This window comes from Canis lupus, chromosome 16 (genome assembly GCF_011100685.1).
Source record: "Canis lupus familiaris isolate Mischka breed German Shepherd chromosome 16, alternate assembly UU_Cfam_GSD_1.0, whole genome shotgun sequence".
Lineage (NCBI taxonomy): Eukaryota > Metazoa > Chordata > Mammalia > Carnivora > Canidae > Canis > Canis lupus.
The window spans coordinates 51,633,678-51,660,827 of record NC_049237.1 but is presented as its reverse complement, the minus strand read 5'-3'; the positions used below and the strand labels follow the sequence as shown (position 1 = coordinate 51,660,827).

Here is a 27,150-nt window from a genome sequence, read left to right as displayed (position 1 = left end):
CTCGTCTCTTTTTTTCTTTTTTAGCCTACCTAGAAGATTATCAATTTCATTGATCTTTTCAAAGAAGGAGGTGTTATTTTGGTTGATTTTTCCCTATTTTTTCTTAATTTGAGTTTTATTTCTGTTCATTTCAAAATTATCGTTCTTTTCTTCTGCTTGCTTACTAGTCTTCTTTCTCTGGTTTCCCAAACTGACAGTTTTAGTTATTCCTGTATCTTAACATATGTGTTTTATGCTATAAATTTCTCTCTAAGCACTACTTTTTTCCTGCATTTGGCACATTTTTAATGAGTTCTATTTTATTTAGTTAATAATTTTTTGAAATTTTTTAACATTTCTGTGACCTGTGTACTGTTAAGAATTGTGTTTTTAGAAATATTTGAGGATTTTCCAGGTGGGCTTCTATTACTAATTTCTAGTTTGACTTCATTGTGATCTAAGATATTTATTGTTTGATTTATACATTTTAAGATGTGCTAAGGTGTGGTTTATGGCCCTATGTAATCTATTTTAGTGAATATTTCATGTAAGTTTGAGAAGAAATTATATTCTACTCCTTGTGGATGGAATATTTTTAGGATATTCAATTAGGTAGGTGGATTGATATATTGTTTAGGCCAATTATATCTCTTCTGATTTTCTGCATCTTTGATTTATGAATTATAATATATTATCACTGTTTGCCCCAGATATTTTGATGCTTTGTCCTTAGATGCATATATATTTAGGATTGTTAGTTCTTGGAGAATAACTTCTTTACTATTTCATAGTACTTCTCTTTATCACTGATAACTGATAATTTTCCTTGTTCTGATGTCTGTTTTGTCTGAAATGCATATAACTAGTCTGACTTTGTTTTGATTAGTGCTACCATAAATATATCTTCATCCATCATTTTACGTCTTATCAACTTCTTTATATTTAGAGGATGTTTTCTAGGTAATATATAGTTGTGTCATTTTTATTATTTTGACTAGTTCTGTCTTTAACCACTGTATTTAGATCTTTCACATTTAAACTGATTATTAACATATTTTGATTGGTATCAACCATATTTGTATCTGTTTCTATTCCTTCTTTTCACTTCTTTTACTGCCTTCTTATCTTCTAGTTATTTTATTATTCCATTTATGTCCTTTGTTATTATTTCGATTTACTTCCTTTAAAAACTATGCATAGTTCCCTAGAGTTTAGCTAATCTGTGTTAACCTACTAATAATATTGCTCCACTTCATGTGCAGGTAACTTATGATGGATCATTTCCAATTCTTCCCTTTTGTCCTTTATAGATACGCTGTCATTCATTTCACTTATCCCATACTATAATCACCCAATAATACTTTAAACAGTTATATTTTAGATTGATTAAAAATAAACAAATTTTATTTTACCTTAATATTTCTTCTTTGACATTCTTTCTTATTAATATAGATCCAGGCTACTGAACTAAATAATTTTCCTTCTATCAAAATTTAAAAATTAAAAAAAAAAGATCAGCTAGTGATGAGTTCTCTGTTTTTGTTTGTCTTAAATACCTTATATTTCTTCTCTTTGAAGGATAATTCCACTGGAAATAGAATTCTAGTTTTTTAAAGCACTTTAAATATTTCACTTTTTATTGCTTATATGGTTTTGGATAATAGTCCATTGTGATTCTTACTCCTTTTCTCTGTAGGTGAGGTATTTATCTTCTATATCTTGCTTTGAGATTTTCTCTTTCATTTAGTTTTTTATAATTTGAATAATATATACCCAAGTATAGTGTATTTTTGTTTGTTTAACTTGCTTGATGTTCTCTGAGCTTCTAGTGTCTGTGATTTGGCGTGTATTAGAGTATCCTCAGACATTACTCATTCAAATATTTCTTCTCCATTCTTTCTTTCTTATTCTTCTGGTCTCTTAATTAAGCATATGTTACATCTTTTAAAACCATCCTATGGTTCTTAGATGATCTTTTCTGTTTTTTTGTTTGTTTTCTTTTTTTTATTTAGTTAATATTTTTTTGCACTTTAGTTTGATATGTTCTTTACCTATCTCAAACTCAGAAATTCTGTACTCAGCAGTGCATATCTACTTGTAAAATCATGAAAGTCATTTTTCATTTTTGTCTATGTGTTTTTTAATTTCTGACTTTTTTACTCTTTCATAGGGTTTTTATCCCTGTTTCTATTATTTTCTATTCTAAGAATTTTAAACATATTAATCCTAGTCACTTTAAATTTTCTACCATGTAATTCCAACATCGGTGTTTTATATGAATCTGATTCTAATACTTGCTTTGTATCTTCACACTGTGTTTTTCTTGTCTTTTTTGTATTCTTTGTAATTTTTTTTTGTTGAAAGCTGAACATGTAGTTTTGGGTAATAGTAGGTGAGGTAAGTAGGACTCTCCTGTGAGGATTTTGTGTATATGATTAGGAGCCTGGCTTTGTTTGATGATTACTGTAGCTATAAATGCCAGAAACTTTGGGCTTTCCCATGTATTTTTTTCAGAGTCTCATGTCTTGCAAACTTTCACCTATAATCCACTATTATTGTATTGGGGTCTTGGAAGGGAAACCCTCTAAAATCTTATGACTAAATCTCAGTCATTTTGTGGACCTGTTTCTTTACCTTCTGAACTTCACATATGTTTCTTCTTATATAGTATTCTCTCCTTCTCCCTTTAGTAAGACAAGAAAACTATAGGAAACTGGAATTAGAGGGATACCTTTTACCCAGCTTCAATAATGCTCTGGTAAAGTCTTTTTCCTTGGATGGGAGGTCTTTGTTAATGGAGACAGCTCTGGTCATATTCACAAGGATTACTCTCCCCTTTCACTTGCCAAGGTCGTGAGAAGATCTTGCTCAAATCTTCGCTGTGGGGATCCCTGGGTGGCGCAGTGGTTTGGCGCCTGCCTTTGGCCCGGGGCGCGATCTTGGAGACCCGGGATCGAATCCCACATCGGGCTCCCGGTGCATGGAGCCTGCTTCTCCCTCTGCCTGTGTCTCTGCCTCTCTCTCTCTCTCTCTCTCTCTGTGTGACTATCATAAATAAATAAAAATTAAAAAAAATCATCGCTGTAATAAATAGGTGGGGATCCTCAAGATAAAACTCATGAAAGTTTTGGGGCCTTCAGGAGTATATTGCCCAGAGATTACTCCTGCTCACACAAGACCATGTTCAGCCTCCAGGAATTAAGCAAGTTACTGCATAAGGTTCTTACTAGATTGTGGGTCTGACAATTACTTCTCCAGGTAAACAGATCTTGGCTATAATTCTCTGAATTTTCTTCTCTATCTCTGGATTTAAGATTGTGCTTTGCCCTACAAGCCCAGTTTTCAAATAGGGCCAAGAGAAGTCAAGAGCTTTCAGTTTGTCCTGATTTTTCTTGTTGCAAAGACAGGAGTGACAATGTCTAAGCTCTTTACACATCAGAACTAAAACCAAAAGTTCTGAGCTTTGGGTTTTTAGTGCTAAAAGAATAAAAAGGCATGAACATTTATCCTATATATACACAGCACATGCCAGAAGCTGGTTATATTTGACCTTTAGTTTTTTTCACATGCAAAATAAAATATCTGCTTGTATGGCCAAGTAAAAATAGTGTCATTATGCATTAGTGTGATTTGATTGACAAATACTGCCAGAAAACTGTTGCAATTTTTTAGCCATGTCTGTCAATAACTTTGAAGATATATATCAAGCGTCTTTTTTTTTTAAGTGAGATCTATGATCCACATGCTCAAGGAGTTTCTTTTTTTTTTTAATTTTTATTTATTTATGATAGTCACACAGAGAGAGAGAGAGAGGCAGAGACACAGGCAGAGGGAGAAGCAGGCTCCATGCACCGGGAGCCCGATGTGGGGGATTCGATCCCGGGTCTCCAGGATTGCGCCCTGGGCCAAAGGCAGGCGCCAAACCGCTGCGCCACCCAGGGATCCCCTATATCAAACGTCTTTATAGTATTATGTATTCTGTTAGGACTAGGAATAATATATAACCAATGTAAAAACAAATCTCCCACTTTTATTTTATTTTTTTAAGATTTTATTTATTTATTCATGAGAGACAGAGAGAGAGAGAGGCAGAGACACAGGCAGAGGGAGAAGCAGGCTCCATGCAGGGAGCCCGACGTGGGACTCGAACCCCGGGTCTCCAGGATCACGCCCCAGGCTACAGGTGGTGCCAAACCGCTGTGCCCCTGGGGCTGCCCAAATCTCCCACTTTTAAAGGTGTTACTGACTCATTTGAATTTTTTCTTATGTGTAATTGTGTAAACAAATTTCACATATTCATTTGTTAGCAAATATAGATTCATCTACTCTTTGAATACTTATGTTCATTATGTGAATTTATGGCATTAATCTCAGTTGCATTTGTTACTATTTCTTTTACCATTTTCCAATTTGGTAAATTAAATTTTCAAACGATTGAAGCATTTATGTGTTTGAGACACAAAGTACAATGCAATAGTTACAAATGTAAGAAATGTAAATAATAGCATGACAAACATGGGAAAATGAAGTAGCAGTATTATTTGATTGTAAATATATTTTCTGAGTGCTATTTTCGGAGTATTATGATTAACTTACCTCTTCAGATTAGTGGCATGAACACATTCTTCTATAGTATTAATTTTCCTTTGTAATGACAGCACACCTGAAGAAAACCTAATGGATAACTAAGAATAATCAGGAAAAAAAAGTGTACTTTATTTACTTTTATTGGAATTAAGCAATGTTTTCCTACAAGTTCATATAATTAAGAATAAAATTCCAAAAGGAATATTAAACAGATGTGTTGGAAATATTTGAACTTTTATTTCTAAGGCAGCATAGCACAATAATAAGTCATATATTTAGATAGATAGGTAATAGATGTACCTGCACTCTCATACACATACACACAGAACAAATACAAATTGGTGGGATCCCTGAGTGGCGCAGCGGTTTGGCGCCTGCCTTTGGCCTAGGGCGCGATCCTGGAGACCCAGGATCAAATCCCACATCGGGCTCCCGGTGCATGGAGCCTACTTCTCCCTCTGCCTGTGTCTCTGCCTCTCTCTCTCTCTGTCTCTCATGAATAAATAAATAAAATCTTAAAAAAAATAAAATAAAAGTGGGAGATTTGTTTTTACATTGGTTATATATTATTCCTAGTCCTAACAGAATACATAATACTATAAAGACGTTTGATATAGGGGATCCCTGGGTGGCGCAGCGGTTTGGCGCCTGCCTTTGGCCCAGGGCGCGATCCTGGAGACCCGGGATCGAATCCCACATCGGGCTCCCGGTGCATGGAGCCTGCTTCTCCCTCTGCCTGTGTCTCTGCCTCTCTCTCTCTCTCTCTCTCTCTCTCTCTCTCTGTGACTATAAATAAATAAAATTAAAAAAAAACAAATACAAATTGGTCTACAAATTAAAACCTCTATTTACCACAGTTTAGAAGAATAATTGCACTAAAATTGTTTAATTCTTTACCCAGGGAATGATATTAAGTTGAAACACTAAGACATAACCACTTTTTTTAGTAAGTAACTGCTTATTTAGTCATATATATTAATAAAAATTCATATTACCACACATTTTAGTGACAGACAACAATGTACAATTTGGTTCAATAATGATTTTGCAGGTAAATATGCAGACTTTTAAGCAGAAACTTGTTCTTAGCTAATTTTTAGTAATTTATTGGTTGGAAAATTTGATTTTCAAAAATCTTGACCTTGTTGGTAATAGATACTGAGAAGATTTGAGGTCATGTAGTTAGTTTTGAATGTATTACACACCCATCTGCTTCTCCATATGGGCAGCAGACACAGAAGGTTATGTACATTCTTCTCACCAACACCCCACCAATTGTTAGCTTCCTGCTGATAGCCTTAGTGTAAGCCTCATTGGGTAATTATTTCAGGCAGAAAACAACCAACCCACATGTTCAAGTAATAATCACTAGTTCAATTAACTAACCAGAAGCAGCTGATATTTTAGTGTCCACGAGTAGAAATGATTTCAATTTCAGCAGCACTTGCAATGAAAATATTTAGATAGCAGATGTGCTATTTAGTACCTTCAGTATGTGGGAAAATAAAAATAACATGACATATATAACAAAATAAGTTGATAGTAGATGACTAGGTTTTTAAAAACTTATTATTTCTCTTTAGTACTTAATTTTAAAGTAATGTAAAAGCACAAAACATATGATGTGCTAATCAACAATGTTTTTAAATCTGCATTAAAAAGTTTCTTTATCAAGTCACTAATCTGACTAGTATCAACATACATAACTTACTTTAAATATTGTCTGTAGTTATTAAAATCTAAAAACAATCACACATATTATATTAGGTGGGTTTTTAAATATAGAATTATTTTTACAAACATGGTCTAATATATGTATTTGAGTATTTCACTCTTAAAGTATTTTATGAAATATGATTTTTTGAAAATCTGAATTGGTTTGCCATTGAAATATGCATTTCTAATAGAAAATTAAGCTTGTTAATGTTGCTGAGCTTTTGCTTTAAAAGAAGATGTTCTTTCCCCCTATATAATTTTCTCAGGAACTCAAATAGTAGACATCTGTTTTTTTTTTTTTTAAGTTTTTATTTAAACTCCAGTTAGTTAATATACAGTGTAATAGTAGCTTCAGTTTACAAGATAGGGATTCAACACTTCCATACAATACCTGGTGCTCATCACAAGGACACTCTTTAATTCCCATCATCTATTTAACCAGTCTGCCCATTTTTAACCATCAGTTTGTTCTCCATAGTTAAGAAGTCAGTTTCTTGGTTTGCCTCTCTCTTTTTTTTTTCTCTTTGCTCATTTCTTTTGTTTTTTAAATTCTACATATGAGTGAAATCATATAGTATTTGTCTTTCACTGACTGACATATTTTGCTTAACATAATACTCTAGCTCCATCCTCGTCCTTGCAGATGGCAAGATTTGGTTCTTTTTATATGGCTTTTTTAATGGCTGAGTAATATTCTAATACATATATATATATATATATATGTATGTATATACACACACACTCTATGTATCTATATCTATATATCTATATATACCATATCTTTTATTTAAGATTTTTATTTATTTATTCATGAAAGACACAGAGAGAGAGCGAGAGGCAGAGACACAGGCAGAGGGAGAAGCAGGCTCCATGCAGGGAGCCTGACATGGGACTCCATCCCGGGACTCCATCCCGGGACTCCAGGATCATGCCCTGGACCAAAGGCAGGCGCTAAACCACCAAGCCACCCAGGGATCCCCATATCTTTATTTTAAAGATTTTATGTATTTATTCATGAGAGACACAGAGAGACAGGCAGAGACATAGGCAGAGAGAGAAGCAGCTCCATGCAGGGAGCCGGATGTGGGACTTGATCCCAGGACTCCAGGACAATGCCCTGGGCCGAAGGCAGGCGCTAAACTGCTGAGCCATCCAGGGATCCCCCACATCTTCTTTTTCCCTTATCAGTTGATGGACCACTTGGACCTGCTTCCATAATTTGGCTGTTGTAGATAATGCTGCTATAAACATCAGGGTGCATGCGTATTTTGGAACTAGTATTTTTGTATTTTTTAATACCTAATAGTGCCATTGCTAGTTCATAGTCATTCTGTTTTTAAGTTTTGAGGACACTTCCATAATATATCCATTTTTGAAGCTATTACAATTAATTAAAAATGTTTAAAAACCAATTTTGAAAAATAATTATACTGACTGGACAGTGTTATAGTAAAGTACTGAAAGTTGAGTCATCTTAATGCCTCAAAAATATTTATTTATAATTACATATATACAAAGACACATAATTGCAAAGGCATCCTTTCTATCGCTCATTACATTCCCCACTGGTGACTACATAAAATATTTAATAATTAATATTTAATTAATTTCATTTAATTTATACAACCATAATATACAAAAAAACTGGTAGTGGTGTTATATTATATAAGTTTGTATTGTTGTCTTCCATATAAGATGAGAGAACAAATAAAGTCTACAGTTAACAATGTACAATAGTACATTGAACTTTGAGTGCTCATCAATATGTATCCAGAATAAATTCAGAGAATGAAGAAAAATTAACCAATAAAATTAATTCCAACTTATTGTTAGAGATAGTAGGGGCACCTGGATGGCTCAGTTAGTTAAGCGTTCTACTCTTGATTTGGCTCAAGTCATGATCTCAGGGTCATGAGATGGAGTCCCACATCACACTGGGTGTGGATCCTGCTTACAATTCTCTCTTTCTCTCTCCCTCTGCCTCTCCCTCTCAACTCCTGTGGTTGCTCTTCTCTCTCTCTCTAAAACTAAATAAATAGAATAGAATAGAAATAATAAAAATAATGTAAACTTTTCCCAGAAATTCAGAAAAAATAATTATTTAAAACATCTTATAATAATAACTGAAATAAAATAATGGATAAAATTAAAAAGTAGAGTAAATCCATTGTTAAGTATATTTATTTAAAATGTTTCTAAATATAAAATATTAATAAAATAAAATTATTAATTTCTAAATGAAATCTTAATCCACCAAATCTCATCAATCTTAATCCACCAAAAAGGAAGGAGGACAGAAATTTGAATGAAAACTTATTATAATGAGAAAGGATGTAGATCTATAAACCTACATATGTAGGAGATTATGAAAATATAAGAATAGAACTTTGTTAATTATTCTGATCATTTAGAAAAAGCAAATATTTCTAGAAAAATTACAATTTATAAATTCAGATTCCTTCTAGTTGAAAAACTCTGAATAGACCAAAACATTAATATAATACTTAGTTTACAGCTCTAAAAGTCATCTTTGGACTTGTGGACTTAATAAAAGTTTGAGATGAAATCCTAGTTCTACGTCCTGCTCTTTGTAAAACTCTGATGAGGTACCTTTTCCTCAATTTCCTCATCTATAAAATGGGCACCATGATACCTATTTTATAGGATTGTCCTGAGGAACAACTGCATTGAGTATCTAGGAAGCAGCACTGTTCTGTACGGTGTGGTACATATAGGAGTCTATTTCACGGTATGGTTAGATGCTTTGGTAATGAATACAATGAAAATTGAAAATGTGTCGGGTATCTTGTCAAGTAATTATCAGCAATTTCTGATCTTCCTTGGAGAAATGTCTATTTATATCCTTTGCCCATTTTTTTTTAAATTGAGCTTTTTGTACTTATATTATTGACTTATCAGTATATTCTGGAAATAAGTTTCTCATTAGGTATATGATTTACAAACATTTTATCTCATTATATGGATTGCTTTTTATTTTCATTATTATGTCCTTTGAAGAACAAGAGCATTTAACACTGAAGTCCAGTGCTTTTTGTGCCATATTGAAGTATTCTATGCTAAACTCAAGGTCAAAAGATTATCTGCATGTTTTCTTCTAAGAAGTTTTAGTTTATGTCCTGTATTTAGATTAATCCATTTTGAGTTAGTTTTTGTATTTGGTGTAAGGTGAAGATGCAACTTCATTCTTTTGCATGTGGCCATCCAGTGTTCCAAGACCATTTGTTGAAATGACTGTTTTTTACCCTATTGGATAGTCATGGCACGGATACTTAAATTCAGCTGATCATGGATGTATGGTGTACTTCTGGATCCTGAAACCTATTTCATTGATTAATATATCTATCCTTACGCCAGTACCACACTGTTCTCACACTGTCTTGTTTCCTATTCTTTTCAGAAAGTTTCGAAATTGAGAATTCCATCTACTTTGTTCTTTTTCAGGATACTAGGCACCCATGCAATTCCATCTGAGTGTGAGAATGTTTATCTACTTATTGGAAGGTAATAGAATCTGGAGATAATTTGGACCAGGGGTGCTATGAAACAATGTTAAACTTTTCAGTGCATAAATATATGATTTTTTTCCAAATATTTAGATCTTCAATTTCCTGAAATAGTGTTTGTAGTTTTCAGAAATTGGGTTATAAGCTTCTTTTGTAAAGTTTATTCCTAAGAATTTTATTTATATATTTTTGATGCTCTTGTAAATGGGTTTATTTTTTCAAATTTTATTTTTGGATTGTTCATTGAAAGTATGTAGATATACAGTTGATTTTTGGAGATTGATCTTTTATGTGCAATGCTTACTGAACTCTTCCACCATTTCTAATAGTTTTTAGTCAGTTATTTAAGATTTTTTAGGAGGCGGGGCAAGATGGCGGAAGAGTAGGGTCCCCAGGTCACCTGTCCCCACCCACTTACCTAGATAACTTTCAAATCATCCTGAAAACCTATGAATTCGGCCTGAGATTTAAAGAGAGAACAGCTGGAATACTACAGTGAGAAGTGTTCGCGCTTCTATTAAGGTAAGAAGATGGAAAAAAAAGAAAGAGAAATAAAGTCTCCGAGAGACCTCCATCTTCATAGAAGCATTCTTTATCATAGCCAAGGGGTGGGAGCAACTCAAATGTCCATCAAAGATAAATGGATAAAGAAAATGTGGTATATACTGATTTTTATTTATTTATGAGAGACACAGAGAGAGAGGCAGAGACTCAGGCAGAGGGAGAAGCAGGCTCCATGCAGGGAGGCCGACGTGGGACTCGATCCCGGGACTCCAGGATCAGGCCCTGGGCCGAAGGCAGCACTAAACCGCTGAGCCACCCAGGCTGCCCTCTCTTTCTTAGTAAACAGAAATTTTACCACATTACAAACAGTATTCACAATCACTTGAACATTTTAAGTAGCTTAGTCTAGACCCCCCGAGTGACTCAGGGGTTGAGCATCCACCTTCGGATGGATAAAGAAATAAATAAATCCACCTTCTTGGATAAAGAAATAAAAATCTGTAACTAAAAACAAAAAACACAAAATAATCCACTTAGGCCTTTGCTGGAAGGTGCTGCTTGTTGCTCGACTTGTGTTCCGTGGAGTCCGTGAGGCACGATCATCCTGACATTCGAGGCTTGCCGCTTTGTGTCACTGATGTGCTCCTGCCTCTTTATCCCTCTTCCTGCTTTTTGGTTTGATGAATTATTTTTTCATGATTCTATTTTAATTGCTCCATTTTCTCCATTCGAGATTCAGCTTTCTTTCTTTTTTATTTAATGATCTTCAATGATGTTGCTTCTCCTCTGCCAACTTCCTGGTTCTGCACATGTGTCTGCGTGTGTGTCCGTGTCTCTGTTTCTCGGTCAGTGTGCGTGGACACACCACATGATTTCAGTTCAGTCGGGGTCAGGCTGGAGAGTCAGGGCCTCCTGTCTACGTTCAGTTCTGCGACTGACGGCAGGTTTCCTAGGGCCCAGGTCAGGGCGACCCACTGGGGGCACCGCCGTCCACAGCTCACCCAGGGGAAACGAGGGAAGGGCCCGGAACGCACGACAGGCAGGGGTTCAGGATGAGGACGGCCTCACCCCTTCTAGGCCAAGACCCTGACACCTTCTGTAGGGTTTGCCTTGGATTCAGGAGCCTAGGATCGTGGGGAGCTATTGCCCATCCCTGCCCGAGGGGACTGTCATCTTCTGGGCCTCCAGAATGAGGGTACCGGTGCCCATGTGTGTGTGTGTGTTTGAGGAAAATAATCCCTTTATTTAAAATACCAAAAATTCCAACTACTATAAGATACCACATGTAAAAAACAAGACATAGTCTTGAGATGTAAAGGACACTGTCCCTAGAAAGTGCCTCTCTTTTTCTATTATTCTTTTTTTTTTAATTTGGCTAATGGTGTCTACTGACACATATTTGGAATGTAATCTATTTATCAGCCAGCTGTTCTGGCCCAATGTGGATTTAGGATTTTAAAACATGTGTGGCTTTAGAGCTGTATAATAAAGTATAATCTTAAAATAAAAGTATCTTTTTAAAAGACTCTTATCATCGACATCACTGGTGACAGCAATAAATAGCAGACATTGTAATAGGTAGTTTTTTGCAGTATTTTACAGGTAAACAGCCCTGCCATATAGGTAACATTAGTGTGTTAGTCCTGTGCACACAGGACCTCGTGGGCCTGGACGCATGTACACACCAAGGAAGAACGTGTGGGTGGAGGTATGTCCTGCAGGTGACACCCGCCTCCAAGGTCATAGATATGAGGCCTCAGTGGCCTGGGACGTATGGGGGAAGCACCCGCTAGGACACTCCCTATCCCACAGGCAAGATGCAGACCATCCCCGACGGGCACAACGGCTTCTCCAGGGTCAAACCGGGGAAGACTGGACAGTCGTGTCTGAACCCAGGTGTGTGTCCGAGCTGGGGCCCTGGGTGCACACAGTCCTTCCCCGGGGCCTGTGGACAGGGGTGTGGTTGTGTCCCTGTGTGCACAGGCCATCGCCTGCAGGGAGGGGGGCGTCAGCAGCACGAGCGCTGCCCCTGCAGCTTCCTCCAGGAGTGGGTCAGGGAGGGGGTCCCAGGAAGTGAGGTCACTGCCGTGTCACAGAGCCCAACAGAACTCGGAACCCCCGTAACCAGGCACCCGCATCCAGTGCAGCCCCAGCTCAGGCTCACTTGGCTGGAGACATCTGCTACTGGAGGATGTTCTCTTGCTGCCGACCCACGTCTGGGGGCTCTGGCTCCCAGGAACCCCAGGGGTGCGGCTTGTTCCTATGCTGTAGGCAGTGGCTCCAGCATAGGTACCAAGGCGTCAGGGCGGTGATCAGGAGGCGCCGTCAGGTAACACAGCGCAGGCCAGGCCAGGCCCCCTGTGCCACCATCCTGCGAGCCCCATTCCTTCCTCCTCAGGTTCAGGGAACCAGGGATGTGTGGGCAGGTCCCATCCAGGCTGGGGGACGCTGCAGGGTGGCAGGTTCCCCGGGGATCCCTTCAGGGTCACCCTGATGTCAAGGTGGGCAGGGGGGAAACAGGGTTCCTGAGGTCCTCTACCCGCCCCAGAGTCACTCCGAGGCCCTGCAGCCGCATCCCTTTGCTGTCCCCGGGGGCGGTGGGTGCCGCCTGCACTGTGGGGTGTCTGGGTGGAGGCAGCTGGGGGTGCGGCCCAGCCGAGGGGGCCAGACCGGGCCCTGAGGCCTCCTGCCTGGCTGCCGGGCACTGTCTCCACAGAGCTCCACCCGGGACGTGGGGCGCGAGCGGGAGGAAGGGGTCGTCTGCCCCACCGCCTCCAGGAGCAGGGAGGTGCCCTGCGCAGCTACCAGAGGCCAGCGCGGGCTCAAGGTGAGTGCAGGGGCTGGGCCCCCTGACACCCGGGCCCCGATGGGGCAGGAAGGACCCCGGGTCCCAGAAGCCAGCCTGCTACCCCCTGGGCCCCCCGACACTCCTGCTCCCCCATGAGTCTGGATCCCCCCCTCCCCACACCTGCCCCCATGGCCCTGCCCCTGCCTGGGCCAGATGCAGAGTCCCTGCGCACAGATGTGTGGGAACATCAGAATAGAGCCCTCAGGTGAGGCCTGGTCGCCCGGGGGTTAGCGCCTGCCTTCCCCCAGGCCCTGACCCCGCAGGCCCGGGATCGAGCCCCGCCTGGGCTCCCTGCACGGGCTGCTTCTCCCTCCGTCTGTGTGGCTGCCTCTCTCGGTCTCTCTCTCTGTGTCTCTTGAGGTCCTCGTATTGATCCAAATATTTTGAACATTTATCCTCTGAGATTGTTTCTTTATTGCATAGTTGGTCCTGTTTGTGTAAGAGACAGGCAGGGAGCTTGAGCGGGAGAGGGAGCCCCAGCTCCTCAAGCCCACGGGGCCCCAGCGCAGGGCCTGCCGGGGTGGGATCCCAGGTCTCCTGGCGGCTCCCTGCAGGCTGCACGTCCCCTCTGTCCCACCTCAGGGTGCAGGGGCCGCGGCCGGGCAGGGGCATCAGATCGTCCTGACCAAGCTCACCCGGACGGAGCTGCTGGAGTACAAAGTCCGACAACTGCTGCTCGCCTTGCAGCGCAGGGACGTCATCTACATCTTCAGCTTTTTAGAGGATTATCGTACATTCGCCACCACGGACGAGGTGCTGGACCTGCTGTTCACCGAGTGAGCACCTGCCCCTCCGCAGCCCAGGGCTGGGCCACCTGCTGCTGGGGAGGCTGGGGATGGTGTGAGCTTCCCGGCCTCGGGCTGCTCCCCTGCCTGGAGCAGGGTCCCCCAGGGCCTAGCGGGGTCCTGGACGGCAGCCCCGGGGCCTGGCCTGTGGCGGGTCGGCCAGAGGGGCTGTGCCTGTGCTCAGCAGCCGTCCTCCTCCCCGTGACCAGGCCTGTGCCTCCTCCCCTCCCCCCCCATCACCAGGGTCCTGAGCGGCCTGTTTCCCCATTGAAAGGGAGGTTTGAGAGTCCATCGGGGGTCTGTGTCCTGGGGCAGCCAGACAGGGGAACCCCGGGACCCCCCCCCCCAAGCCCACTAAGATATGGGCCATGGGCCTGGCCGGAGCCCTTTCATGCTCAAGCCTTCAGGAGGCCCCAGCAGGTGCGGGCGCTTCTCCGGGAGCTGCCCGTGGCCCCACGCACAGAGCTGACGGCCCCCGGGGCTCCGGCCTAGTCGGGGTCAGAGGGTGAAGCCCCTATGATGAGATGTCGCGTCCCCAACACGATTCATGGGATGCCCCCGCCCTCCTCTAGGTATGGGTGCATCGCAGATGCGTGGGGTAACAACGATGTGGTCCTGCAGTGCTGGAAACTGTGAGTGACTCCGGCTCCTGCAGGAGGGCCTTCCCTCTCCAGGAGGGCAGCGAAGGGGCTGTGGGGCTGGGGGGGGGCTGCCCCCTCACCCCACACATCTGCAATTCCCGTGACAGGGAAAAGATCTAATGCCCCTTCTGGAAAAGAGCAAAGGAGAGCGGTGGATGGGGTGCGGGCTTGGTGGGACGCACTGGGACCTTTCAGGGAGACCTTCTCCATGCCCCCCCAACCCTCTCTCTGCCCCACACCTGGAGCCCAGAGCAGAGGGGGTGGGGAGCATCGTACTCCCCAGTCTGGTGGCACCTGGACCCGGGGGAACAGCAGGTGCTCAGGAGGGCCGGTGAGGGCTCCCGGACCAGGCGGCCCCCGCCCCGTGGGAGATGGGAGATTAGAGTCAGTGGAAGGACACCCCCGGGGGCCCCTCGGGAGGGAGGCAGCCCAGAGACACAGGAGGGAAGGTGGCGGTCCTGGGCGGCTCCTGGCAAGGCCTGGCAGGACACAGAGCCCGAGCCCTCCTGGCTTGGAGCTTCCCAGAGTGACAGTGTGTGCAGTGAGGGCAATGACAGGCCAGACGCCCCCCGTCCCCTGATGCCTGCCGGTGGACTCAAGGGGCAGGTGGGCAGGGACCAGGCTGAGGAGGGAGCCCCGCTTCCCCAGGAGAGACGCTGATGGTCACCCCACTGGGCTTGGGCTCCCCGCACAGAGGCTGCATCCCAGCCCCTCCTCGGGGAGCAGGCCTGTGGCAGGCAGGACCGCCAGGTGGCAGGGGGACGAGGAGCAGGACTGGCCTCCGACACCCCGCCCGGGAAGCCGGGCCCCGGGTCCTGCAGGGCTTCCCCGGGACACCTGCATGTGACGGAGCCCTGTCTTCTGACGCCTGTGCCCGCCTGTCCCTCCCCAGGGCCATCTCCTTCATGATGGAAATATGGTTGAATTATTATGGGGACGACTTTCATCAGTTCCCAGAATTTCCCTCCCTTATAAAACTCCTCCAAATACTAAGACAGCACATGCCAGGCACAGATGCGCATCTCCGGGCCCTGCGTCACCTGAGGCAATTCAGACGCCTCCATGCAGCGGAGCGAGAGGCTGGGGGTGAGGAGGACTGGGGGTGGCCGAGCTGGGGACGGGGGGGGCCCGCGGATGCAGCCTCCGTGCAGCTGGGCCAGGAGCACGGGTGGGCTCACACCCCACCCCACGGGCTGCAGCCTGGGGACACCTCCCAGGACTCTTGCCCTCACACACGGGGAGTGGTGGGAAGAGTGGCCTTGATTTGGGAGGGACGTGGACAGTCCGTCCTGGTGGTGATACTTTGTCTTCTTGGATCTACAGCTTTGGCCCGAGGAAAACACCCTGAACCCACTCTGCAGCGCACCCCAGCTCCGACCGTGGGGCCTTCTGCCCCATGGGGCCTGGCTGTTGGGGCTGAGGGCTTGGCCTGCGATGAGCTGCCTGCTGGGGAGGCAAAGCCCCTGCAGATAGTGGTCACTGCTGCCCTGCAGGAGTCCCCTGCACCCCTGGGAGCCCTGGAGGAGGAGCAGGCGCCACCCCCTGCTCTCGAGGTCGTGGATGTGCCCCAGCCACCTCCTAACTCGATGGAGCAACTGGCCTCGGGGATGGAGCAACCCGTTGAGCCACCCGAAGAGCCCACCCCAGCTCCCACTGTGGAGCCTGGGGAAGGTTCAGGGTCTGAAGGGATAGTGGCTGCTGGAGATGAGGACTTGGTCAAGGCAGAGATGCTGGTTCCTGAGGTGAAGGTGGTGCACGTGCTGGTCGAACCTATGGTTCCCTGCCCCGATGAGGAGGAGCCACCTGCTCCCATGGCCACCCCGGAGGAGTAGGCCCTGGTGCCTGCAATCGGGGTCCCCAGAGGGCCAGACCTGCAACCTGCCTCCGGAACAACCTGCTTCGATCCGTTAGCAGCCCCCTGACCACCTCGGGGGCCCGCCCCAGCTCCCACCGCGGGGCTCGTGATGGCTGCAGCCCAACAGAGGCTTGCCCTCCCCTGTTATTTCACTGTTTCTATATTTTGAGTTTTTCTTTAACCTTTAACCTGTATAATAGCTTATAGAGCTTTATTGCAATAAAGGATAAGTTAACTTCACACAAAATTGACTCTGATGCTTTTAAATTACACATCGTGGTACTTTAGGTCCATTCACAGTGTCAGAGGCCCCAGAGCCCAGGGCACTGGGAGACACAGCCGAGGATCTGGGGCTCCCCCAGCACAGGCAGAGGCTGGGAGGACAAAGGACAGCGAGGTCTCTCCTGCTGCCGGGTGGCCCCGAGCTGTGCAGATCGTGCCCCTACCCCGGAGCACCCAGACCCCTGCACATTGGGAGCTGCAGTAGTTACTGTGGGAGCTGACTCCAGAGCTGGACAGCTGGCCGCCGCTACTGTGGTTGTCCCTCCTGGTGTCACCCTGTACCTGGGCCTGAGCAGGGGCCTCACAGGATAAAGAATCCCACTGAATTGTAGACCTGGTAGAGGGCTGGGCAGCTCCCCCAGGTGCACACACCTGAGAATCAGCACAGCAGGCCCCTCCCCCAGAAGACCAGCTCGAAGGTCAGAGGAAAAGCAAGTTATTGACCAAGCAGCCTGGAAAGTTCCAGGGGAAGTCAAGGGATTTACAGTATATGGAATCAGAGGATACTCCCCTTGTTTTTTCTTTTCTGTTTGTTTCTGTTGTTTCCCCACCCCCTTTTTTATTCTTTTTTATTTCTTCTTTTTTTTTCCCCTTTTTTCTCCTTTTTCCAGTACAACATGTTGTTGGCCACTCTGCACTGAGCAAACTGACTAGAAGGAAAAACTCACCTCAATACTAAAAATCAGAAACAGTCCTCTCTCCCACAGAGTTACAAAATTTCGAATACAATTCAATGTCATAAAGCCAATTCAGAAGCACTATTATACAACTACTGGTGGCTCTAGAAAAAAGCATAAAGGATTCAAGAGACTTCATGACTGCAGAATTTAGATCTAATCAGGCCAAAATTAAAAATCAATTAAATGAGATGCAATCTAAACTGGAGGTCCTAACGACAAGGGTTAACGAGGTAGAAGAACGAGTGAGTGACATAGAAGACAAGTTGATGGCAAGTATGGAAACTGAGTAAAAAAATAGAAAGACAATTAAAAGACCATGAGGATAGGTTAAAGGAAATAAATCACAGCCTCAGAAGGAAAAATCTACGTTTAATTGGGGTTCCTGAGGGCGCCTCAAGGGACAGAGGTCCAGAAACTGTATTTGAACAAATCATAGCTGAGAACTTCCCTAACTGGGGGAGGGTAATAGGCATTCAGATCCAGGAGATAGAGAGATCCCCCCCCCCTAAAATCAATAAAAATCGTCAACACCTCGACATTTAATAGTGAAGCTTTGCAAATTCCAAACATAAAGAGAAGATCCTTAAAGCAGCAAGAGATAAGAAATCACTAACTTTTATGGGGAGAAGCATTAGGACAACAGCAGACCTCTCCACAGAGACCTGGCAGGCGAGAAAGCATCAGCAGGATATAGTCAGGGTCCTAAATGAAAAGAACCTGCAGCCAAGAATACTTTATCCAGCAAGGCTCTCATTCAGAATAGCAGGAGAGATAAAGAGCTTCCAAGATAGGCAGAAACTGAAAGAATATGTGACCACCAAGTTGGCTGTGCCAGAAATATTAAGGGGGACCCTGTAAAAGAAAGAGGAAGTCCAAGGGAACAATCCACAAAAACAGGGACTGAATAGGTATCATGATGACACTAAATCCGTATCTTTCAATAGTAACTCTGAACGTGAAAGGCTTAATGACCCCATCAGAAGGTGCAGGGTTTCAGACTGGATAAAAAAGCAAGACCCATCTATTTGCTGTCTTCAAGAGACTCATTTTGGACAAGAGGACACCTACAGCCTGAAAATAAAAGGTTGGAGAACCATGGACCATTCAAATGGTCCTCAAAAGAAAGCAGGGGTAGCCATCCTTATATCAGAGAAATTAAAGTGTGTCCCAAAGACTGTAGTGAGAGACGAAGAGGGACACTATATCATACTAAAAGGATCTATCCAACAAGAGGACCTAACAATCATGAATATTTATGCCCCGAATGTGGAAGCCGCCAAGTATATCAGTCAATTAATAACCAAAGTTAAGACATACTTAAATAATAAAACACTTATACTTGGTGACTGGAATATAGCACTTTCTACAATTGACAGGTCTTCTAAGCACAACATCTCCAAAGAAACAAGAGCTTTAAATGCTTCACTGGACCAGATGGATTTCACAGATAGTTACAGAACTTTACATCCAAATGCAGCTGAATACACGTTCTTCTCAAGTGCACAAGGAGCTTTCTCCAGAATAGACCACATACTGGGTCACACATCAGGTCTTAACGGATACTAAAAGATTGGGATTGTCCCCTGCATAGTTTCAGACCATAATGCTTTGAAACTAGAACTATATCACAAGAAGAAGTTTGGAAGAATTTCAAACGTGGAGGTTAAGGACCATCCTGCTAAAAGATGAAAGGGTCAACCAGGAAATCAGAGAAGAATTTAAAAGATTCATGGAAACTAATGAGAATCTTTGGGATGCAACAAAAGCAGTCCTGAGGGGGAAATACATCGCAATACAAGCATCCATTCAAAACCTGGAGAGAACCCAAATACGAAAGCTAACATTGCACTTAAAGGAGCTGGAGACAGAACAGCAAATAGATCCTACACCCCGCAGAAGAAGAGAGTTAATAAAGATTCGAGCAGAACTCAATGAAATGGAGACCAGAAGAACTGTGGAACAGATCAACAAAACCAGGAGATGGTTCTTTGAAAGAATTAATAAGATAGATAAACCATTAGCCAGCCTTATTAAAAAGAAGACAGAAAAGACTCAAATTAATAAAATCATGAATGAGAAAGGAGAGATCAGCACCAACACCAAGGAAATGCAAACAATTTTTAAAACTTATTATGAGCAGCTATACGCCAATAAATTAGGCAATCTAGAAGAAATGGACAGATTTCTGGAGAACCACAAACTACCAAAACTGGAACAGGAAGAAATAGAAAACCTGAACAGGCCGATAACCAGGGAGGAAATTGAAGCAGTCATCATAAACCTCCCAAGACACAAAAAGTCCAGGTCCAGATGGCTTCCCTGGGGAATTCTATCAAACACTTAAAGAAGAGACTGTACCTATTCTACTACAGCTGTTTAAAAGACAGAAAGAGATGGAGTACTTCCAAACTTCCTCTATGAGGCCAGCATCACCTTAATTCCAAAACCAGACAAAGACCCCACCAAAAAGGAGAATTAGAGACCAATATCCCTGAGGAACACAGATGCAAACATTCTCAACGAGATACCAGCCAATAGGATCCAACAATACATTAAGAAGATTATTCACCATGACCAAGTGGGATTTATCCCCGGGATGCAAGGCTGGTTCAACACTTGTAAAGCAATCAGTGTGATTGATCAGATCATCAAGAGAAAAAACAAGAACCGTATGATCCTTTCAATAGATGCAGAGAAAGCATTTGACAAAATATAGCATCCATTCCCGATCAAAACTCTTCAGAGTGTAGGGATAGAGGGACCATTCCTCAGCATCTTAAAAGCCGTCTACGAAAAACCCAAACAAATGTCATTCTCAATGGGGAAACACTGGGAGCCTTTCCCCTAAGATCAGGAATGAGACAGGGTTGTCCACTCTCACCATTGCTATTCAATATAGTACTAGAAGTCCTAGCTTCAGCAATCAGGCAACAAAAATAAATAAAAGGCATTCAAACTGGCAGAGAAGAAGTCAAACTCTCCCTCTTCCCAGATGACATGATACTGTACATAGAAAACCCAAAAGCCTCCACCCCAAGATTGCTAGAACTCGTACAGCAATTTGGCAGTGTGGCAGGATACAAAATCAATGCCCAAAGTCAGTGGCATTTGTATACACTAACAATAAGTCTGAATAAAGAGAAATTAAGGAGTCAATCCCATTTACAATTGCACCCAAAAGCATAAGATATCTAGGAATCAACCTAACCAAAGGGGTAAAGGATCTATACCTGAAAAACCACAGAACACTTCTGAAAGAAATTGAGGAAGACACAAAGAGATGGAAATATACTCCATGCCCATGGATTGGAAGAATTAATATTGTGAAAATGTCAATGCTACCCAGGGAAATTTACACATTCAATGCAATCCTTATTAAAATACCATGGACTTTCTTCAGAGAGTTGGAACAAATTATCTTAAGATTAGTGTGGAATCAGAAAAGACTTCGAATACCCAGGGATTTATTGAAAAAGAAAACCATAGCTGGGGGCATCACAATGCCAGATTTCAGGTTGTACTACAAAGCTGTGGTCATCAAGACAGTGTGGTCCTGGCACAAAAAAAGACACATAGATCAATGGAACAGAATAGAGAATCCAGAAGTGGGCCCTCGACTTTAAGGTCAACTAATATTCGACAAAGGAGGGAAGACTATCCACTGGAAAAAAGACAGTCTCTTCAGTAAATGGTGCTGGGAAAATTGGACATCCACATGCAGAAGAAAGAAACTAGACCACTCTCTTCCACCAGACACAAAGATAAACTCAAAATGGATGAAAGATCTAAATGTGAGACAAGATTCCATCAAAATCCTAGAGGAGAACACAGCAACACCCTTTTTGAACTTGGCCATGGCAACTTCTTGCAAGATACATCCATGAAGGCAAAAGAAACAAAAGCAAAAATGAACTATTGGGACTTATCAAGATAAGAAGCTTTTGCATAGCAAAGAAACAGTCAACAAAACTAAAAGACAACCTACAGAATGGGAGAAGATATTTGCAAAAGACGTATCAGATAAAGGGCTAGTTTCCAAGATCTATAAAGAACTTATTAAACTCAACACCAAAGAAACAAACAATCCAATCATGAAATGGGCAAAAGACATGAAGAGAAATCTCACAGAGGAAGACATAGACATGGCCAACACGCACATGAGAAAATGCTCTGCATCACTTGCCATCAGGGAAATACAAATCAAAACCACAATGAGATACCACCTCACACCAGTGAGAATGGGGGAAATTAACAAGACAGGAAACCACAAATTTGGAGAGGATGTGGAGAAAGGGGAACCCTCCTGCACTGTTGGTGGGAACGTGAACTGGTGCACCCACTCTGGAAAACTGTGGAGGTTCCTCAAATAGTTAAAAATAGAACTGCCCTAAGACCCAGCAATTGCACTGCTGGGGATTTACCCCAAAGATACAGATGCAGGGAAACGCCGGGACACCTGCACCCCAATGTTTCTAGCAGCAATGTCCACAATAGCCAAACTGTGGAAGGAGGCTCAGTGTCCATTGAAAGATGAGTGGATAAAGAAGCTGTGGTCTCTGTATACAATGGAATATTCCTCAGCCATTAGAAACGACAAATACCCACCATTTGCTTCAACGTGGATGGAACTGGAGGGTATTATGCTGAGTGAAGTAAGTCAATCAGAGAAGGACAAACAGTGTATGTTCTCATTCATTTGGGGAAAATAAATAATAGTGAAAGGGAATATAAGGGAAGGGAGAAGAAATGTGTGGGAAATATCAGAAAGGGAGACAGAACGTAAAGACTCCTAACTCTGGGAAACGAACTGGCGGTGGTGGAAGGGGAGGAGGGCGGGGGGTGGGGGTGAGTGGGTGACGGGCACTGAGGGGGACACTTGACGGGATGAGCACTGGGTGTTATTCTGTATGTTGGTAAATTGAACTCCAATAAAAATTATTTTATTAAAAAAAGAAAGAAAGAAATTAAGGGCTAATAATAAAAAGAAAAAAAAAAAAGAACAGGTAAAAGTGCATAAGTAAGCCTAAAGAAAGAAAGCTACTTATGATGACAGAGACAATAACTAAGTATATAGAAAGAAACATACAATAAGGAAATCTGCAAAGGAATAAATTATTCATTTAAAGGGTTAAATTGGAAACAAACAAAAATATCACACAATACCAGCAGAAACGCATATATTTTTCAGAGCACCATGATTTAGGAATGCCTTAGAATCTTAACCTCTTAGGCCAGACTTATTAGTATGGAGTATTTTCCAGGTATCATTGTTTTTAGGTTGAACTGAATAGATTCTTGTAAGTTTTTTGGCCCTCAATTTTTAAAACATAGTTACTTTGGACTAGGGGTACATTACAAAATAAATATTTTTAAAAATTGCTTAAACACACGCACACGCACACACACACACACAAAACATCAAAAACACAGCAGGATTAATTAAGAATAAATGAAAGGAAATATGCTAATATCAAGAATAAAAATTGGAAATTCACTTTAAGTTCTGTAGACATTTCAAAACTCAGAGTATTTTAGAGCAACTTTTATAATAATAAACTTATAATTAAATTATAGAAGTTGTTTGAAAACCAATCTTAAGTAAAAATAGTAAAAAAAATGAAAACTTTGCTGTATAGTTTTTAAAAATTGAATTTTAAACTAAAATTCTATTCACATATGGCTTGTCTTATTAATTATTCATATTTAAAGAGAATATTTCACCAATTGTATGTAAGCTTTCCTGGAGAAGAAAAAGACAAAAAAAAAAAAAAAAAAAAGAGGCTCACTATATTGCTACAGTGAGCCAACATAATTTTAATATTAAAATCTGACAAAACATAATATGGACATAAAATTACAGACTAACGTATTTTATTAGCAAAGAGGGAAAAAATGTTAAAACATTAGCAAACTGAATCCAGCAATATATTTAAATAATGATATGACCACGGAATGAAAGGAACAAAGAATTACTATTATAAAATCAATGGATTTAATTATTATACAAACAGAAAAAATAAAAAATATGAACATCCTAATAGATTCAGAAAAAGCAAATGATACAGTTGGGCTCCCACCTTAAAACTTTCCAAGCCAAATCGGGGCACCAGGGTGGCTCAGTCAGTTAAGCATCTGCCTTCAGCTCAGGTCATGATCTCAGGGTCATCCTGGGAGGGACCCCTGCATGGGGCACCCTGCTCAGTGAGGCGTCTGCTTCTCCCTCTCCTTCTGCCTTTCCCCCAGCTTGTGCTGGCTCTTGCTCACTTGCTCTCTCCCTCTCTAATACGTAAAATCTTTTAAAAAATCCCAAGCCAAAGGATAGAATGAAACCTTGAAAAATCTGATAAAAATTTTTTTGGCTGAGATACTCGCTAGTTATCAAATACCCATGTGCTCTTGCATATTCCTCATCTTCCAGTGTAGTTAAGTTGACTGAGCCACTTGTTGATACCCAGTCAAAAATCTGTGAGCAAAAGCATGGATTACCTGGAACATCAATCATCCTCCAGTTGTCTTTCTTTCAAAGAAGCAAACATTCCTTGTAAAATGAGAAAAATCACAGATGGAGAAGAACCTTTCAGAGCCATAGTCACAGAACACAAAATTCACTCTGCTTGATTTCTAGAAATGTTTATTGTAGGATACCATAGACTAGAATGAGTTGTATTTCCCACTCCCTCTGACTGTAATAAAGGTAACATTTTATAATGAAATAAAATAGAATTTCATTTTAAGAAATGGGTTAAGTCAGTTAAGTGTATGATTCCTGGTTTTGGCTCAGGTCATGATCTCATGGGTCTTGAGATGGAGCCTGGATTGAGCTCCCAGGTGAGCAGGGAATCTCCTTGAAGATTCTTTCCCTCTGTCCCACCCTCCTCACTCATACATGTATTCTCTCTCTCTCTCTCTCTCTCTCTCTCAAATAAATAAGTCTTTAAACAAATAAGTAAATTAAGATGTTATTTATTTCTACAAAATTCTAAGCATTACCTTTTTAGTCAGCATAAATGAAGTTTAATGGCATAGGTAGTAAAAACAGATGCTTGGAAAAAATAGCACTAACCAGGTGTAGTCTTCAAAATGATATTCCTCTATACTAAGTATAAAATCATTTGCCATGAATGGATCTCTGTGGGTGCCTGGAGAGTCCTCTGAGTAGTCTATGTGGTCCTTACCCCTGCTATGTACAATTTAATTAAAACACTACTAGCATGATACAATTGTAATTTGCCCTCCAGTCATAATAAAGTAGTAGACTTTTTCCCTACATGTAGTAAAACCTCAAAACTAATAAAGATAATATTTGAGAAAAAATATAATGGAATTTATGTGGAATTATGTAAAAAGGTGAGGGAAAACAAAACCCTGATGCTAAATAAGAAAAGCCAAGATGTTCTTGGGATCCCTGGGTGGCGCAGCGGTTTGGCGCCTGCCTTTGGCCCGGGGCGCGATCCTGGAGACCCGGGATCGAATCCCACGTCGGGCTCCCTGCATGGAGCCTGCTTCTCCCTCTGCCTGTGTCTCTGCCTCTCTCTCTCTCTCTGTGTGACTATCATGAATAAATAAATAAAATCTTTAAAAAAAAAAAAAAAAAAAAAAGAAAAGCCAAGATGATGAGGAATATCAGTCATTAACAGAGAGGTAAAGTGGATGATAAATAAAACAACAGAGGATAAACTAAGAAATATCTAAAACAAACAAACAAACCCCAAAACCAAAAAAAAAAAAAAATAGCAACTCCAAACAAGCTCTAATATATCGATGTTAAAAAGTAAACGAGGTGGGATCCCTGGGTGGCGCAGCGGTTTACCGCCTGCTTTGGCCTGGGGCGCGATCCTGGAGACCTGGGATCGAATCCCACGTCGGGCTCCCGGTGCATGGAGCCTGCTTCTCCCTCTGCCTGTGTCTCTGCCTCCCTCTCTCTCTCTCTCTCTCTCTCTGTGTGTGACTATCATAAATAAATAAAAATAAAAAAAAAAGTAAACGAGGTTTCAAAATTCTGTATTGCTGTGAGATTTTTTAAAAATGCAGATTCCTGAACTGAAATAAAATGCAGAGGAAGAAATCATAGAATATGTATTTTTATTGTTTTATTTTTATTTTTTAAGATTTTATTTATTCATGAGAGACACAGAGAGAGAGAGGCAGAGACATAGGCAGAGGGACAAGAAGGCTCCCTGAGGGGAGCCCATGAGGGACTTGATCCCAGGACCCCAGGATCACAACCTGAATCAAAGGCAGATGTTCCACCACTGAGATACCCAGGTGCTCATAGCACATCTATTTTTAAAGATACTTTCATAACAATAATGATAAAGATTAATTAAATACTTGTGAAATGCCAGATATATAGTTAATTGTTCCAAATCATTATATTATAAAATTGTCCCAGCAACTCAATAAGATATATACTGCTGTTCCAATTTTATCAACAAGTGAAGTTATTGGGGCTAAAAGAATCACTAAGTTCACATACAATAAACAGAAGCTTCAGAATTCAATTTCTATTGAAATTGCATATTCCTGTCTGACCTGTCTGACTCCAATGCGTTCGCTCTTAAATACCACATAAAATGCTTTCTGTTATAAGGCACTATGTTGATCAACATATTTTTTAGGAAAGGAGATTTCAGATTTTAGGAGACAGATACAGAGAAGCACAGATGTATTGTCTGAATATTTTACAATAATTAAGTCTTATGCTGTATTTATCAATGATCCTGATGATAAAATAAGTTATCAAAAAAGGGAGGAATTAGTACAGCGATCCCTGACCAACAGGGTTCTACAATGGGAAAATAATTAATACTTTATTATTACAATGTGTTAACCCTAACAGAAATTGTGATGTTAAAACTAAGTAAGGACATCAATTTAATACATAAGACATAAATGAGACGTCCTTCTTCCTCCAAATATACATGCTAGCATCTTATCACCTTCTGCTCTGTTCAGGAATCTGGTACAATAACCATTGTTTTCAAGCATGATTAAGAAGAGACAATGAGAGACACAGATTTGAGTATGTTCTAAGAATCACACACCAGGGGGCACTTGGGCGGCTCAGCTGATGAAGGGACTGCCTTCTGCTCAAGTCATGATCTCGGGGGTCTTGGGATGGAGCCCCATATGTGGCTCCCTGCTCAGCGGGGAGTCCGCTTCTTCCTCTCTCTCTGCCCCTTCTTCTGCTAGTGCTCTTCCTCTCTCTCTCTCTCAAATATATAAATAAATAAATAAATAAATAAATAAATAAATAAATAAATAAATAATTTAATTAATCAATCAATTTAAACAATGAAAAAAAATCAGACAATATACTTGAAAATGTAACCAAAGAGGAGAGAGAGAAACTACATCATGAGTTTCTGTCTTTATTTATTTATGACAGTCACACACACACAGAGAGAGAGAGAGAGAGAGAGAGAGAGGCAGAGACACAGGCAGAGGGAGAAGCAGGCTCCATGCACCGGGAGCCCGACCTGGGACTGGATCCCGGGTCCCCAGGATCGCACCCTGGGCCAAAGGCAGGCGCCAAACCGCTGCGCCACCCAGGGACCCCGAGTTTCTGTCTTTTAACAATGATCCTTCCTGCCAGCAAAATCAAGATGTCTGATTATTTCAAATCCAGGTAGGTAGTTCTTTGTCTTGGGGACTGGGAGAGAGAGCTGGAAAATCCGAAGGGAGAAGACAGGCAAAAGAAATTTTCTGGAAATGAAAAAAAAAAAAAAGTCTCCTTCTGTATATTGAAA

The 27,150-nt window shown here is 41.9% G+C and overlaps 1 protein-coding gene across 2 annotated transcripts in view; it reads left to right on the top strand.

Moving 5' to 3' along the window:
• The window catches only part of LOC119869158 (ral guanine nucleotide dissociation stimulator-like), a 35,417-nt gene extending 18,776 nt beyond the window's left edge, over positions 1-16,641 (top strand). The window contains exons 3-6 of one of the 2 annotated variants that reach the window (XM_038560468.1): positions 13,741-13,934; positions 14,516-14,575; positions 15,477-15,670; positions 15,908-16,641. In XM_038560468.1, the coding sequence (XP_038416396.1) occupies positions 13,741-13,934; positions 14,516-14,575; positions 15,477-15,670; positions 15,908-16,416 (957 nt within the window). In that variant the 3' untranslated portion in view covers positions 16,417-16,641. The remainder of the gene's footprint in view (positions 1-13,740; positions 13,935-14,515; positions 14,576-15,476; positions 15,671-15,907) is intronic. The other variant, XM_038560469.1, reaches the window with a different exon arrangement.
• Positions 16,642-27,150: the final 10,509 nt, after the last annotated feature.